Here is a 16,164-nt window from a genome sequence, read left to right as displayed (position 1 = left end):
CTGATTTACCTCATGGGTGGGCAGTTATGCCAACGGACACACAGGTATTATAGATAAGTGGCTTTAAGTAATTGTCTTTGTTGCTGAGATCCCAGCAGGATTTCCTAAATATTAGCACTAGCACTAGTTCTTGTGATTGAGTGCTGTGTTCAGATTTATTTTTTTTTTACTGATTTTGCTTAAGTGTAAATAAGTCTTACTCTTTGTACAGTAACAAAAATCACTTCACATTGAATTCATTTACTTTGAGGCAAGAGGTCAGCATATTCTTCTACCTGGAACCTGTAGTTCATAGGCAATAATAGTATAATCAATGTCCACAATGTTTCAGGAGCTGAAAATCAATTAGAAAATGGTGCATATTTTAACACTGACATATATCATCATTCAAAAATCTGTTCAAGTTTGTAGAACATACACATTCATCTGAAAATAGTACAAAACAAGCCGCATCTAACAATGAAAAATTTTATTCTGCATCAGGGTATCTGGAAAATGAAGCTGCATTTGGGGCACATTATAGATGAGGAATGATCTGCATATGGTGAGTACAAAACTTAATTATAAAATTATTCTTAATACCAGATACTCCAAATTCCCGGTGCTTAAGTGAAAGTAAAACATGATTTGCCAGAGAAAGGCTAGAAGTGAAATATGGCAGAATTTAAACCAGCAGCTATAAATATAGCACCTGTCAGTATTTTTAAAACATCAAATACTGGGGGGAAAAAATCAAATATTGAAGAAGAGCTCTGGCCTTAAACACATCTCACTTGAAATCCAACCAAAAAGCAAGTAAGTCCATGATTTTATTTTAGCAATTTAAATTCATTGTATGGGGAAAAAAAGAATGCTAGGTGAATTCAATGATGAAAAGGGCACTTTTTGGCTAAAACTACAAAATAAACTGGTTTTTAGAAAGTATTTAGGAAGACATTTCAAATCATTTTCATATGTCTAAATTACATGCTGATCCTCAGAAAATTTACCTAGAGTATGTAGAAATTAATCTTGAAATACGAATGAGGAAAAATGACTTTTAAAGGGTTTTACAATACCCTTCAGATCAGTATAATGTGATGACTGTGATCATCTTGTGAACAAAAGCAACAGAAAAACAATTCAGAGAGCAGCATGGCCCTGGAGACCACCCACAAATTTGTACATACTGGGCAAAGAATTCACTAACAACAAGTCAGATGTTTTCACAGTCATTCAAATTATATTCACAAAACTGTTTCCTTGCATTTTCTACCTTTTGACTTATTTTCAAATAACTGTTTGCAGGGTATACAGAAGTCCTGCTATACTCTACGTAATAGTTTAGATGAAGTTAAAAAAATTCACTGCTTAAGAATCTTCAAAATACGTGACAGTGCCTTCAAACACTGTTACTATCTCTTCACAAAGCAATTCTTCTGGAATTTGTGTAGGTCATTGGGTCTGAAGTATATTGGCAAGTTAAACATCCTGTAAGACAAGCCCAAGCCCGCGCTTTTCCTGTATAAATCCTGAACTTCATCAATGCATATAGTGATAGTCAAAAGCACAAAGCATATTTATGCATTCAATCACACAGCTAAACAAAAATCCTGAAGTCTCCTGAAGCCATTTAAACTAGCTGTTCCAAAGCCTCCTGCCAGCACTTTGCCATTAGTATCAAAAACTTCCCAACTATAAACAAGAAATACATGGTATGGCTGCTCCCTAAATATAGGCACTGACTGCTCCGTATCTTTGAATACTTGTTGGATTTTCCACTCATAGCCTCCAAAAGCCCAAAATTAATTTTCCTACTTTACTGTCACCAGCCAGAAGCAAAATTTCTCAATTATTTGCCTGTTAGCTGATAGGTTACTGAATTTTAATTTTTTTTAAAAAAAGTGGTTGGACCTAAAGTATATAAAATTTTCAAAAAAGGAACAATTTGCTTTTCACTGTATTACTGTACCTGAGGTAGTTGAGTAAAAATGCACATTTAATACCCCTGCCAACACCGTTTAGCACTTCCCTTGTTATTTGTGTTAGTGTTAGATAAAAATAAAATGGTTTTTCTACGCTAATGACTTAACTAAGTTCCTGTGATAATTGTATTTGGATCCAATTTTGACAATTGGATTTAGGAGCAATCTACTTTTAATTTATTCATTTGATGAATTTAGTGGCTACACCATTTAAGCCAATTTCTGGCACCATATAGGGGATATCAAGAAGAATTAGAATATCTGTTATATGTGAGATCACAAAGGGAAATGCAGAGCTCTTTCTCTCCCTCCCCCTTATTTTTTCTTTTTTAAAGCTGGGTGTCATACATTTCAGAGAGCATAAAAGTATACATTCTCACAGAGACAGGAGTTCAAAAGTCGCCTGGTCCTCAGAAACAACTGGTTAGGAAAAAACTTGTGCATGTGGTTCTGGATGGGGTCAGCGCCCGTCTGTTGGTTAAGCAATCTGTCTTTGGTTTGGCATCTGCCTCTGTGGTTGGCTGTTTCCTGAGCCTTTACTTCCTCCTTGATTGAGGTGGTCCACTTTGTAGAGCCTTCTGCTGTTGGTGCTGCTTTACCTGAGTCAGAATTTCCTGAATTTTTCTCTGAGCAACCTAAAAAAAGACATTGCTCTGAAAACAAACTACATGATCAAAAGTTCCTAAACTTTGTGTTTTGGTGGTACTGGAGTTTGATCTCAAGGCCTTGTACTTGCAGGTGCACTACCACTAGAGCCATGCCCTTCAGGTGCCCATCCCCTTTTTTTAAACTGTATTTTTTTTTTTTTGTCTTTTTTGATACTGGGGATCAAACCCAGGACATTGCACTTGCTAGGAAATGCTTTGCCACTGAGATACATTCAAGCCCACCTTCAGCCCTTTTTGCCTTTTTTTTGGGGGGGGGGGGGTGGAGTGTGAGGGGGGTTGGTCATGAGGCTTGAACTCAGCCTGGGCACTATCCCTGAGTTCTTCAGCTCAAGGCTAATATTCTACCATTTGAGTCACAGCGCCACTTCTGGTTTTCTGTTAGTTAATTGGAGATAAGAGTCATGGAGGACTTTCCTGCCCGGGGTTGGCTTTGAACCACAACACTCAGATCTTGCTAGAATTAGGCATGAGCCACCAGCGCTGCCTGCTTTATTCTTTAAGATAGGGCCTCAACCTTTTTCATCTATGAGCAGCTCTTAAACCTTAATCCTCTCCTACATAAGCCTCCCATAGTTAAGATCACAGGTTTGTACCACCAGGCCTGACATGTTTTGTTGTGATGGGGTTTTGCTAACTTTTTTTGCCCAGGCTGAGTTTGAACCAAAGTCCTCCCCATCTCTTGGAGGGGCTTGGATTATAGGTAATAAGCCCCTAAAAGTTTTTTTATTCCTCCATTTCAGCAACTTCAAAACAGAAATCCATTCAAAAATAGGCAATACATACCAGTCAGTTTGCTGGTAGTCTTTAAAAGGTTCACCTGCTAAAAGGGAGCTACCAGATGTGGTGGTATATACCTATAATCCCTGCTACTCTGGAGAGGCAAGAGGATCAAGAGTTCTAGAGCAGTCTGGACAAAATTATTGAGACCCTATCTCAGAAACACAGTATAAAAATGCAATGGCTAGGGGAAGCTTTAGGCAAATTACACTGTACCTATTAAGCCTGGGACAATGACACACATTTTTAATCCTACTATTATAGAAACTGAGGTACTAGGTTAGGGTTTGTAGAAGTCTTAAAATATGAATGAGGAAAAATTATTCTATAAGTGTTTTACAACACCCTTCAGATCAGTGTAATGTAGTGACTGATCATCTGGTGAACAAAATAAACAGAATCAACAATTCAGAGCAGTGTGGCCCTGGAGACCACCCACAAATTTGTACACAGTTGGCAAAGAATTCAGTATCAACAGAATCCAGAAGGTTGGGGCCAGCCTAAGCAATATACCACAACCTTACCCTCTTTATAATAAAAATATAAGTGCCCCCAGGCATTAAGTATTTGTAAATATTGAATGAGGTGGGAGCATCCACGCAGAATTGCCTTCATCTAAGGAGCAAAGAGCCCACTTGCCTGGCAAGCATAGAAGTGGCCAGTTATTTTGACAACAACTTGGTCATTTTCATCAGGTGTCTGGTCACGAGGGACAACAACTTCAGCACTTGACAAATTCTGGAGTTCATTCACCTGAAATACAGAATCATAATAAGTGACATAAAACACAGCAACTACTAATCCCTATGTACATACTACACTGCAGGCTTTATAATTCCATTAAATCCACTAGCTTAAGACTATTGTCCCCATTTTAAGACAATTATTCAATTAAGGCTCATCTAAAGAAAATGATTTTTCCATAACATGAGGGATTGGCAAAACCACATTCAAATTTTAAGATCTGGTTGTCCATTACTTCAAAATTGCAAATCGTTTTGACAATGACTTAAGAGGCCATGTTAGGTAAAGATGGGAAACTATTTGCTTTTTCGGTTAGCATTTAGTTCATGTCCTTTTCAGCGTATAATAACAAAGAGTAAAAGCCAAGAAGACAATGTTGAAAACACCTTACACCATCCCTTCACACAAAGCAGTCTGAAATATGTATCAGCTACTTGCTGATACCAGTGTGCAAGGAATAATAGGCAATCTTCTCCAAATCTTGGTCAAGATGGCCCAGCTTTTTACAAAATAGCCAAAGTTCTGGGCTTGGAACTCAAGTAACTTTCAGTGTTTTCCCTTTCATACCCCCTGGACAGGTTTTGCTGAAGTACTTGCCGTTTTGCCTCCTTTTCCAATAACTCTCCCAGCAGCAAAGGATGGCACTCTGATATGAGCTTCAAGTTTCACCTCTTCTTTAGGACTAACAAAGTTTTCCTCTTTTATTTTCCCATAAATTCTTCCCTGAGCCTACAAATGAGATGTCTATTCAGTGTCACTCATATTTAAAACACAAAGGTCAGTTAACTTAAAGAAGGCCCAAACCCACCTGGAATAGCCCTTTATACTGATGCATCTACATCTGGAAGGTTGCTGAAGAAGTTAAGACACAGAGGCTAGGAGCGCTGGAAAGGGTAACAATGGCTGCATCACAGGAGAGCCAACTAAAGATAGCAAGAAGGCTAAGCCACATTTTTCTGATGAAAACAGCTAATGGCAACTAGTAGTCAAGCTAAAAAGTCATTTTTATATGCAAATGGCCATTCACACTCCATTCCTGAAAGGCAACACACCTCTCTCCTCTGGAAATAAGAAGCAAGGAAAAAACTACATAGCCAATGCCAGAGCCATGCTTTTTTCTTTTTCTTCCTTTCTTTTCTTTCTTTCTTCCTTCCTTTCTTTTTCTTTCTTTCTTTCTCTCCTTCCTTCCTTCCTATTCTTTTCTTTTCTTTTGGCTTTACTGGGGTTTGAACTCAACATCTTGCACTTTCCAAGCAGATGTTCTACAATGTGAGCCATACACCCTTTATTTTTTCAAGCAGGGTCCTGTGTTTATGCCTAGCTTCACTCCACTTTATATTTCCTATGTATCAGAGATGTCAGGAGTGTACAACCCACCCAGCTTTCAAGGCCCAGCTGGTCTTGAACCACAGTCTTCTTAGTCTCGATCTGCTGAGTAGCTAGGATTATAGGTGTGAGCGAGCCACCATACCCAATTTAAATTTAAGTTTTAGCTGATTTACGCTTTAAAGAGACTACAGAATCAAATTGACATATACAATTCTGGTATACTATCACTTACCTGCTGTCTACCATTAAATTATATATACAGGAAACTCTAATATGTACAACCCTTAATTGGTGTATTCCAGAGCAAATCAGAGGGAAAAAAAGTATGAGACTTGGGCTAGCCTGATAAGCTGCCAGGACAGATCACAAGAACTGAAGATGTAGTGAGAATTCAGTGGTACAGAAACACTAAACTCACTTTGTGGGATTACAGAGAAAAAATTCACCTCAGTACACTAAATTTTATCCACTCTTCATGTCATGTCACACACATGGGTGTTAACATTAACAAAGGCACTGGACCCTAGGGTTGTACATTATCCACAACAGAAGCTGATGAGTTCATGAGAAAAACTATTGGTTAAAAAGTTTACTACTCCAGGGCTGGGAATAGGGCCTAGTGGCAAGAGTGCTTGCCTCGTATTCATGAGGCCCTGGGTTTGATTCCTCAGCACCACATATACAGAGAATGGCCAGAAGTGGCGCTGTGGCTCAAGTGGCAGAGTGCTAGGCTTGAGCAAAAAGAAGCCAGGGACAGTGCTCAGGCCCTGAGTTCACGGCCTAGGACTGGCAAAAAAAAAAAAAAAGATGTCAAATAAATAGTACATTTCTCAAAACTAAAGAACACATATCCTAGCACAATGAGTAAAAAAAAAAAAGTTTACTACTCCAGATTTCTAAAATAAAACTTTCATTTGGAATTCTCGCTGATCACAATAAAAGAGAACTGTTAATAGTGTAGGTGTTGCACTTAACAGATCCTTGGAATTTGAAGAAACAGGTAAAAGAACTGAAATTTCCCATTATATAAGCCAGTATAAAAGAGTAAAAGCTCAGCACCAAGGAGAAACATGCAATAACCAATGATACTATTTACATTTTAAGATTACAGATTAAGTGCTGATCCTTCAGGGTACATATTTTCAACATTTCCTAAACTTTTTATTGTGGTACTAAGCATAGATCCAGGGCTTATCACATCCTAGGCATTAGGGATGATGAGAGGTAAGGGAAGTGTGGTAAGATGTAGGCTGCATTAGTAGGTTTAAGGCTAAATAGATTACATAGCTACTAAGTAGTAGGTAGGATGAAGATACATGTTTTAAACAGAATTCTGTAGTTTTGCTCATTCTTAATGTACATTAGGCAGACACTGCCACTAAGCTATATGCTAGCCCCAGTAGTTTCTTTTATCTAAGACGAGATTTCATACTAAAAATTTTTGTGTATGTGTCAGTACTGGGACTTTATCCTGTCTTTACTTGCTTGCTCATGGCAGGTGCTCTTTCTTTGAAACATACCTCCAGTCTGGCATTTGGCTAGTTAAGTGAAGATGAGAGTCTCTGACTTTTCTGTCTAGACTAGCAACAAACTCCAATCCTCTGATCTCAGCCTCCTGAGTAGCTAGGGTTATAAGTGTGAGCCACTGGTACTCAACTTCATGATGATTTTTTATAGAAGTCATTCTAAAAGTTATGTAATTTTGAATTTGACCTAGTCTTAGTCTGATCTGCCCAGAGTTGGCTGAATGTCACCACCAGCAACACAGTAATAACTGTTCTCCTTATTTTATATACTCTTCTGCTTTTTGGGTTTTGTTTTTGTTTTTTTTGGTGCCAGTGGTGGGGCTTGAACTCAAGTGCCTGGGTACATTCCTGAGCTTTTTTGTGTTCTTTTTTGTTGTTGTTGTTCTTTTTTGCTCAAGGCTAGTACACTACTAGCCACAGCTCCACTCGGGCTTTTTTGGTAGTTGAGTCTCAAGGACTTTTCTGCCTGAGCTAACTTTGAATTGCTATTTCTCAGATCTCAGCCTCCCAAGTAGCGAGGATTATAAGTGTGAGCCACTGATGCCTGGCTTTTATACATGAAGAACTAACAAGAGGGCTGGGAATGTGGTTGAGTGGTAGAATGTTTGCCTAGCATGCATGAAACCCTGGGTTCGATTCCTCAGTACCACATAAACAAAAAGCTAGAAGTGGCACTGTGGCTCAAGTGGTAGAATGCTAGCCTTGAGCAAAAGAAGCTCAGGGACAGTGCCCAGGTCCTGAGTTCAAGCCCCAGGACCAGCCAAAACAAACAAAAAGAAATCAATGAGAGAACAGTAACTTGCCCCAGTGGTCACACAGGTTGTAAAAATCAGAGCTAATATTTGAACCACCAGACTAGCCACCAAGATTTAGGCCTTTCATCACTCTGCTACACCATCTCTCAGTCCAACAGGCTTCTGCCATTTCTGCATCTAAAATTAGGAGTAATGTGATTTGTGCCTAGTCTACAGATAGGAATTAACAGTTAATCTTATGGTAAGAGGAATGGAAGCCGTTTAGATGTGAGGTTATAGCAGTTCAGGGACAGCAAGGAAAATCCTGGAATAAGTTTCCAACACATATTAACTAGGCATGTTTGTAAGTTTCAGTTTTAAGGTCTCACCTTCACAGATAACAGTGCAGTGAGCAAATTCACATCTTTGGAAGACAGGTAAAGCAACAATTACAGAACACCTGAAATAAAAGGCTTGAGTTGGCTAGCCTGGTGGCTCACGCTGTAATCCTAACTACTCTGGAGGCTGAGATCTGAGGATTGTAGTTCAAAGCCAGACCAAGCAGAAAAGTCTGTGAGATTCTGATATCCAATTAACCACTTGAAAACCAGAAAGTAGTGCTATGGCTCAAGTGTTAGAACACTAGCCTTAAGCAAAAAAGTTCAGGGACAGCGCCCAGGCCCTAAGCTCAAGCCCCATGATACGGATTTCATTGATGCTTACTTCTTAAATGTCAGCTACATTTGCCAGGGAAAGCAGGTTACCAACTTGCATAGGCAGCAATTATTGTTTTCCCTATAATTTGTTACACACACACACACAGCACATACCTTGAACTGAGCCTCTGGTGGTCCAGTGATAATCACCATTCTCACTTTAGCATCTGGTGCTTCAGCTGGAGCAATCTATAACAGACCCATCACCAACTAGTTATACTTTCAGGTGTAATTGATAAACTGTAGGCCACCAGCATGACCTTCGTACCTGATTAAAATGTACAACTGAAAGCCTTACAACTGGAAATTAAACAGGAGGCAGTGCATAATGTGGCTTAATCACAAGGGGCTTCCATTATATATTATGAGCATGCACTGCCTAAAGCTAACCTTCCTGCATCTTCATTAGTTACCTCCACTTTACAAATGGAGAAATGGAAAGCTGGAGAAACTAGACTAGTGGGAGAGCTTCTTCTCCAGAATTGCCTGTGCTATTATACTCCAGGGGACTCTGCACACCACTGCGAGGCCACTGCACCCCAGTCTTCCCTAACTTTTAAGGGGAGGGACACATTAATAGTCAAGATTGTACTTTTTAATTTATTTAATTTATAAAGCAAACTCTGGATTTCTGGACTTCATAAGTTATCTGCAAGTACACTCATTAGCATACCATGCCAAATGAAATAACATTAACTATGCAGGAGAAGGGAGAAGTCAGACTTTTCTGTTTTCTCAGAATATATAAAATCACATATTGGAAGAAACTATTTTGGGACCCAGGTGATAGGTGTTACTTTAAATAAAAATTGATAAGACATTTGCTGTATAAGGTAATTATAGGTAAGATAGTACATGTATGTGCATATGCACAAACACACCAGTACTGGGGCCTGGGCACTGTCCATTAGATTTTTTTGGTCAAGGTAAATGCTCTACTACTTGAGTCACAGCTCCAATTCTGACTTTTGTTGGTTAATTGAAGAGTACGAGTTTTATGGACTTTCCTGCTCAAGTTGGCTTCAAACAATGATCCTTAGATCTTAGCTTCCTTGAGTAGCTAGGATTACAGGCTTGAGCCACTGGTGCCCAGACTGTTTTAAGATTTTTGTTTAGTATTTTTTAGCCTAGGCTGGCCTCTAACTCAGTGATTCTCCTGCCTTCACTTTCTGAATGCTGGAATTACAGGCTTGTGCCACCATGTCCAGCTTCTTACTGTGTAAAACAAACCAAAGCATCATTACTATAGAACAGGAAAAATAAAATGTCACCTCAAGCCAGGCACCAGTGGTTCACCCTGGTCATCCTAGCTACTCAGGAGGCAAAGATCTGAGGAAAACCAGAAGTGAAGCTGTGGCTCAAAGTGATAGAGCACTAACTAGCCTTGAGCAAAAAAGCACCCAAGCCCTGAGTTCAAGCCTCACTACTGACTCCCCACCCAAGCCACCTCAAATTCCACATTTGAAAATGACCACTGCCAATTATTTCAGTCTTCTAAGACCTTTCCCCACGTTTACATAAAAAAGTATTTTTAAATGAAATTCTGCTTTCTCCCTCCAAAACTGACATGCAGAGCACTGACAAGCTTTGAATGTATAAAAGGTCATTCCTGGGGAAGATGATGAGCTAGAGGGAAATAGGGAGTTCAAGGCCTTGGTGGGGCAGAGATATCATCTAGTTCTGCACTGCCAGACAAGATTTTTCTGGAGAGAAAAGTTAACTCACCTTTTTAAAGCCACAGTTGTTGGAGTTTTCTGTCATACCCTATGTAATCCAAAACAGCCTGCTACTTTCAATTGAAATAATCAAGTGGATAGAAGACTCATCTCTCTGTAATTTGCTTGAAGAACCAAGACAGCCATGGTTGGCAAAACAGTACCTTAATTGAAGCTCCTGCAAATCGAGAAAGCTGTTTGATGTGCTGGCCCTGCTTGCCGATTATGGCGCCGACTGATAGGGCTGGAATAAACAGGTGCACAGTCTCCGTTTCCGATTGCTGTTAAAAAAGAAAGCCAATATGTACATGTTTACTTGCCATAAATCTGCCACTTGAGCCACAGCTCCAGCCCTTTGGTGTAGTTAATTGGAGATAAGAGTCTCATAGACTTTGCTGCCTTGGCTGGTTTTGAACCATGATTCTCAGATCTCAGCCTCTTGAATAGTAAAGATTATAGGCCTGAGCCACCAGTGCCCAGCCAAGTTTATTTTTGTTCTTTATAAATCATCACCTTCAGGATGAGCATATTCTCTCTCTTTTTTTTTTTTTTTTTGCCAGTCCTGGGGCTTGTGCTCAGGGCCTGATCACTGTCCCTGGCTTCTTTTTGCTCGAGGCTAGCACTCTACTTCTTGAGCCACAGCGCCACTTCGGGCCTTTACTATATATGTGGTGCTGAGGAATTGAACCCAGGGCTTCATGTATATGAGGCAAGCACTCTTGCCACTAGGCCATATTCCCAGCCCAGATAAGCATATTCTTACACAGTAGTATCACTAAGAAAGTTGACAAGAGTTTGCCAAAGAAGTCAAGGGGTATTGTGCATACACATTCTGAAAGGAATTTGTGGTTTAATTTCACTTTACATAATTTTCTTAAACTTTAAAGTGCCACTGAATATGCAGATTTGAAAGATACAGGTGAAAATGACAAAACTGCATTAACAACTACTATCTCCCAACCACTGTATATCCCAAGGTAGTTTCTTGACAAGTAAATGAAATTCTGGGCTACAAATCAGCAAACATGGCAGCATTTAAGAACACCATCTCCATCCCTGAATGTGTGTAGGTTATACTTTTAGATTTTATTTTTGGTGTCCCAAGGCTTGAACTTACGGCCGGGGCACTGTCTGAGCTTATTTTTATCTCCCTCAAGGCTAGTGCTTTACCACTTGAGCCACAGCATTTGTTTTTTCGGCTTTTTTGGTAGTTTATTAGATATAACAATCTCACAGGCTTTGCTGCCCAGGATGGCTTCAATCCACAACCTCAGACCTCAGCCTCTTGAGTAGCTAGATTTACAGGCATGGGACATCAGTGCCCAGCTTAACTTTTGGGTTTCTGTTGGTTTTGGCAGAATTGTGGTTTGAACTCAAGACTTTGCATTTGTCAAGTGCTACTCACTAAACTCTCAACCTGTGATAGGGTCCTTTCATGGCCGGTCTAACCAAATCATCTCTCTTACATATCCATTAGCAAATAAAACTGTTTTATTCTCCAGAACTTACAGGTCATAGGAAGAGTGAGTGCCTCTCTGGAAGGAATTACATTGCAGTGTCTTATATATTCACCCGACATCATAAGTCTTTTCTTGTTTTATAATTGAGTGAACCAACTAAATCAATGCTGACATTGACCATGAAGTGTGCGCAATGTCATTTGGCCCTTTATCACGCATGTTAAGTGAATGCTGACTAATTTTTTCAAGTAGTATCTAATTATTTTACTAAAAACATCCATATTGTGTTCTAACTAAATGTAAATAACAATATAAATAATAAAGTTTTGTTGTTAGCTTCGAAATGATAAGATTCTTTTAAATGGTTGGGTTAAATCTAAACTGTAATTAGCCCACATCTTCCCCATAGTACTTCACTGTGACTATTGTGTTGCTTGTTTCTTGGGCCTCATTCCAGAATTTCATGCTGCTTATAAAATACATAATTTGAAAGATAAAGCAACAGACAGTGAAAAAATAAGAGCATAGGGATCTGAACATTAACATAAGGTGAAATCAAAATCTGTTAACATGCATAGGGCTTTAAGCTAACAGCTAACTTAAAAATATATCAATCAATGGCACGATTCACCAATTCCATAAAGAAAAACTACATTTGTTTAAAACTCCTTTTTTTCTGATGATGATCCCAGAGAACAACTTGTAAATCTTTTCAGGGGAAAAATTTAACCATCATCCTGTACATCATTCTTGGAGTAAGAGTCCCAGCCTCAAAAATACAGCCACAGCATGTGTCTTAGCCTAGAACACCACAGAGATGGACACCATGAGGCCTCAAAAGCTGAACAAAACTTAATTTTCTGACATAGTAATGAAAGGCTACTATGTTTTTGTTAACTTGCAGGGCACAAAGATGAAAGGTTACAAATCCAATATGAAGATTAAGAAGATAGAACACCCAAGTAGAGAACCACAAGCCTGTATCCTAACTACTTAAGAGGCAAAGAGTAAGAAGTTGAGGTTTAAGGCTACCCTGGACAAAATGAAGCTCGTGAGAGGACTGGCTTAGTGAACATCTGAAGCAGAAGTAGGACAAATAAAGCCCAGGCCAATCAAACATAAAGCAAGACCCTACCTTGAAAATAGTCAATGCAAAAGGAGTTGGAGGTTTGGCTTGGGTGGCAGAGTGCCTGCTTAGCAAATAGAAGGGCCCTGAGTTCAATTTCCACTACTGCCAAAAACTTATGGTTCATGCCTCTAATCCTTGCTATTTAGGAGGCCGTAATCTGGAGGATTGCAGGTCAAAAGAAAAGTCACCAAAACTCCTATCTCCAAAATAGCAAAACCAGGGCTGGAGGTGGAGATGTGTGGCTTAGGGGATAGAAATCTAGCCTTGTGAATGCCAAGACCCTAAATCCAAATCTAGTTCTTCCTTCATCCCCAAAAGCAAACATGCAAGTGTTGGGAAAGGAATGGTAGTCAAAGGACCAGAATATTAACTGAAATGGTCAATTACTGTAAAGAACTAATATATTGACTTAAAAAATGTCCCACGATAGCTTGAGAATAGAGCAACAGAACCTGTCAAATAATGTAGAATCCTATCTATCCTCTTTTTACAGGCTCCTTGGATTGAACTCCATTGAACCCTTCTTGTTTGTTTTGCCAGTCCTGGGGCTTGAACTCAGGGCCTGAGCACTGTCCTTGGTTTCTTTTTGCTCAAGGCTCGCACTCTACCACTTGAGCCACAGTGCCACTTCTGGCTTTTTCTATATATGTGATGCTGAGGAATCAAACCCAGGGCTTCATGTATACAAGGTGAGCACTTTACCACTAGGCCATATTCCCAGCCCCATTGAACCCTTTTTTCAAAACCTTTTTCATAAGGAACATTTATACACAGTGGGAATGTAAACTAGTAGAGCCACTTTTCAAAATCACTATGGAGGTTTCTGCAAAATAAAACAGGACCACTGCAGTGATCTAGCTAGAGTATATGAAGGAATCTTTTTTTTTTTGGGGGGGGGGGGGGGCCTCTCCTGGGCTTGGACTCGGGGCCTGAGCACTGTCCCTGCTCAAGGCTAGCACTCTACCACTTGAGCCACAGCGCCACTTCTGGCCGTTTTCTATATATATGGCGCTGGGGATATGAAGGAATCTTGGAGAGAGATGCCTGCCATCCCCATATTTCCTGCAGTACCATTGCTAACTTGTGGAATCTAAGTGCCTATCAACAGATGACCAGAAAAAGAAAATGATTGGATATAGACACACAACAGTTTTATTCAGCCACCAAGAAAGATAAAATGTCATTTTCAAGAAAATGGTTTATGTGAACAAAAATAATCCAGACCCAGACACTTTTTCTCACTCATGTGGAATCCATAATTTTAAGAAAAAGATATGGAAGTAGAGGGTGACTAGTGGGTCCATTAATGGGAATGGCTAGGTACACAAGAGGGTAATGGAGGAGGGTCCATGATCAAAATAATTATATACATATATGAAAATGTCATAACACTAATTTTTAATACAATTTAAAAAAAACAACCTTGATCCATTCTTTAGGGTGAAGGATAGTCACAGGATATAAGCTGCTTTCCAGTGGGCTTCTGCCAGATTGCCTACCAGCAAAAGCTCCTTTGAGCTTCTTGGCAAACGCAGTGCTATGGCTTGAAATCATAGAACAAAGTTGCGGCAGCTAAACTTGCATAACTGCTGAAGTCTGCCAGCATGTAAGTTCCCACTCATGCATTGTGAAGAGATAGAAGTATGAACAAACAGTGAGGTTAAGTGTATTTACTTTGTGGGGAACAAAGCCTAATCACAAAGGCACGGAGACCTGCATGCTAGCCAACAGGGTCAGCCTCCAGGAACTTGGAAGGATGCCAGTGCTGCTGCCCTTTTGCTTGTAAAGTACATATTTGGCCGGGGGGGGGGGGGGGGGCGCATTTTGTTTTTAAATGGAATTTTTGTCTGGGACTGAGAGTAAATTGACTCAACTTCATGACTTGAAAAAAATTACTGAAGTCTCCAAAAAAAAAAAAAAGAGGCAAAGTAAGTCCCTCCCCCAAACTCAACAATGAAGGCCTCTCTGAGGATTTCAGGGAGTTATTTACTTGGGGACTGTTTACCAACAAAGGAGGAAACACTCACTATGAGAAACCCTAAGAACTGCGAGACTTCATGAAAATTCTTTCATCTAAAAGTTGGAATTTCCTTTTTTTTTTTTTAAATAAAAGCTGGAATTTCAATTCAGAAACTCTCCTGTTTCTTATAGAGTGCCTTAAAATGAATTAGACCTAAAAAAGAAGTACTCATCTTGTCACCAGCAGAAGTTAGCAGTTTGAAGGTTACATTATCATTCTGGAGACTTTTGGGAAGACTCCAAAGAGGCTATCAGATTTTGGAGACAACAGCCCTTAGGTTTACTCCTGCCAACCCAACTGCAAGCTGCCAGCGCCATCCAGCTAGGGCAATGTGCACGATGCCAATGCCAATGCCAGCTCCTGCTCTGCCTCACTAGCTGCCAATTCCCTCTTCCCTACTGTTTGAGCATTTCTGAAAGGAGCATTTCCTGTCATTTATAAACTAGAGGTTTGCCAATTAAGTACTGCGCGAGCCGGCTGCCCAGCAGGAACTAGAGGCTTTTTGTCTAGGAGAAGAGCCAGCCCATTGGCTCTACTGGAAAAAGCAATCTGGCAGGCTCAGGGAAAAAGAAGAATATTGTAGAAGGATGAGTGGGCAGAATTCTGGAATGGAACAGAGATAGGAGCTTATCCAAAGACAAGATACAGCATTCTCCTCTAATGTTACAAAGCAGGAAGGAGAAAAATAGAAAGATGGAGGAAATAATATATAAAAACACAGAATCAGCTTCTTTCTAACAGCCATCAATATCTATTTAAAGTTAAAGCAGAGACTGACTCAATTTACAGGACACCAAGGTAAGATAATGCCAAATAATCTGCCTTTTCTGAGATAGCATCTAAGAACAGCACACTTCTCTTTATTTTTGATGCTGGGGATCAAACCCAGGGTGTTACTAGGTAAGTAATCCCCTACTCAAGTAATTCCCCAAGCAGGAATAATGAGAGTCTCATCAGCAAAACCAGATAATAGGATGCACAGAAGAATAGCTTAAAAATGCTAAGACAGGCTGGATTGAAGGCATAGTTCAAGTGGTAAGAGTATCAGCTGAGAGGAAAATACCATGAGAGAGCCCAAGGCCCTGAGTGTGAACTCCAGTACTGGCCCAAAAAGGAAAAAAACAAAGTGCTGAAAGAAAATACATCAACTATTGTTTGTTCCCATTTCTTCAAAACGACATCACAAGCCTGCTACCAGTTGGCTCATGCCTTTAATCTGAGCTCTCAGAAAGCTAAAAGATTGATGTTTGAAGCCAGCCTAGGCAGAAAGGTCCACAGTACTACACTTAAAAAAGAAAACAAAAACAGTGAAATGCTAGGCTGGAGATGTGGCTCAAGTGGTATGGTGCAAACCCAAATCAAGGCCCTTCCGTTTAAACCCC

The 16,164-nt window shown here is 39.8% G+C and overlaps 1 protein-coding gene across 3 annotated transcripts in view; it reads right to left on the bottom strand.

Annotated features, from left to right (window-relative positions):
• Window positions 1–573: 573 nt before the first annotated feature.
• Window positions 574–16,164, bottom strand: part of Igf2bp3 (insulin like growth factor 2 mRNA binding protein 3) — a 104,856-nt gene continuing 89,265 nt past the window's right edge. For 2 of the 3 annotated variants that reach the window (XM_048339688.1, XM_048339691.1), the window contains 5 exons: window positions 10,338–10,454; window positions 8,573–8,647; window positions 4,751–4,882; window positions 4,049–4,162; window positions 574–2,599 (listed from right to left, as the gene is read on the bottom strand). In XM_048339688.1, coding sequence (XP_048195645.1) covers window positions 2,501–2,599; window positions 4,049–4,162; window positions 4,751–4,882; window positions 8,573–8,647; window positions 10,338–10,454 — 537 coding nt within the window. In that variant the 3' untranslated portion in view covers window positions 574–2,500. The remainder of the gene's footprint in view (window positions 2,600–4,048; window positions 4,163–4,750; window positions 4,883–8,572; window positions 8,648–10,337; window positions 10,455–16,164) is intronic. The other variant, XM_048339689.1, reaches the window with a different exon arrangement.

Source organism: Perognathus longimembris, chromosome 2 (genome assembly GCF_023159225.1).
Source record: "Perognathus longimembris pacificus isolate PPM17 chromosome 2, ASM2315922v1, whole genome shotgun sequence".
NCBI classification, from domain to species: domain Eukaryota; kingdom Metazoa; phylum Chordata; class Mammalia; order Rodentia; family Heteromyidae; genus Perognathus; species Perognathus longimembris.
This window is presented reverse-complemented; position numbering and strand designations above follow the sequence as displayed.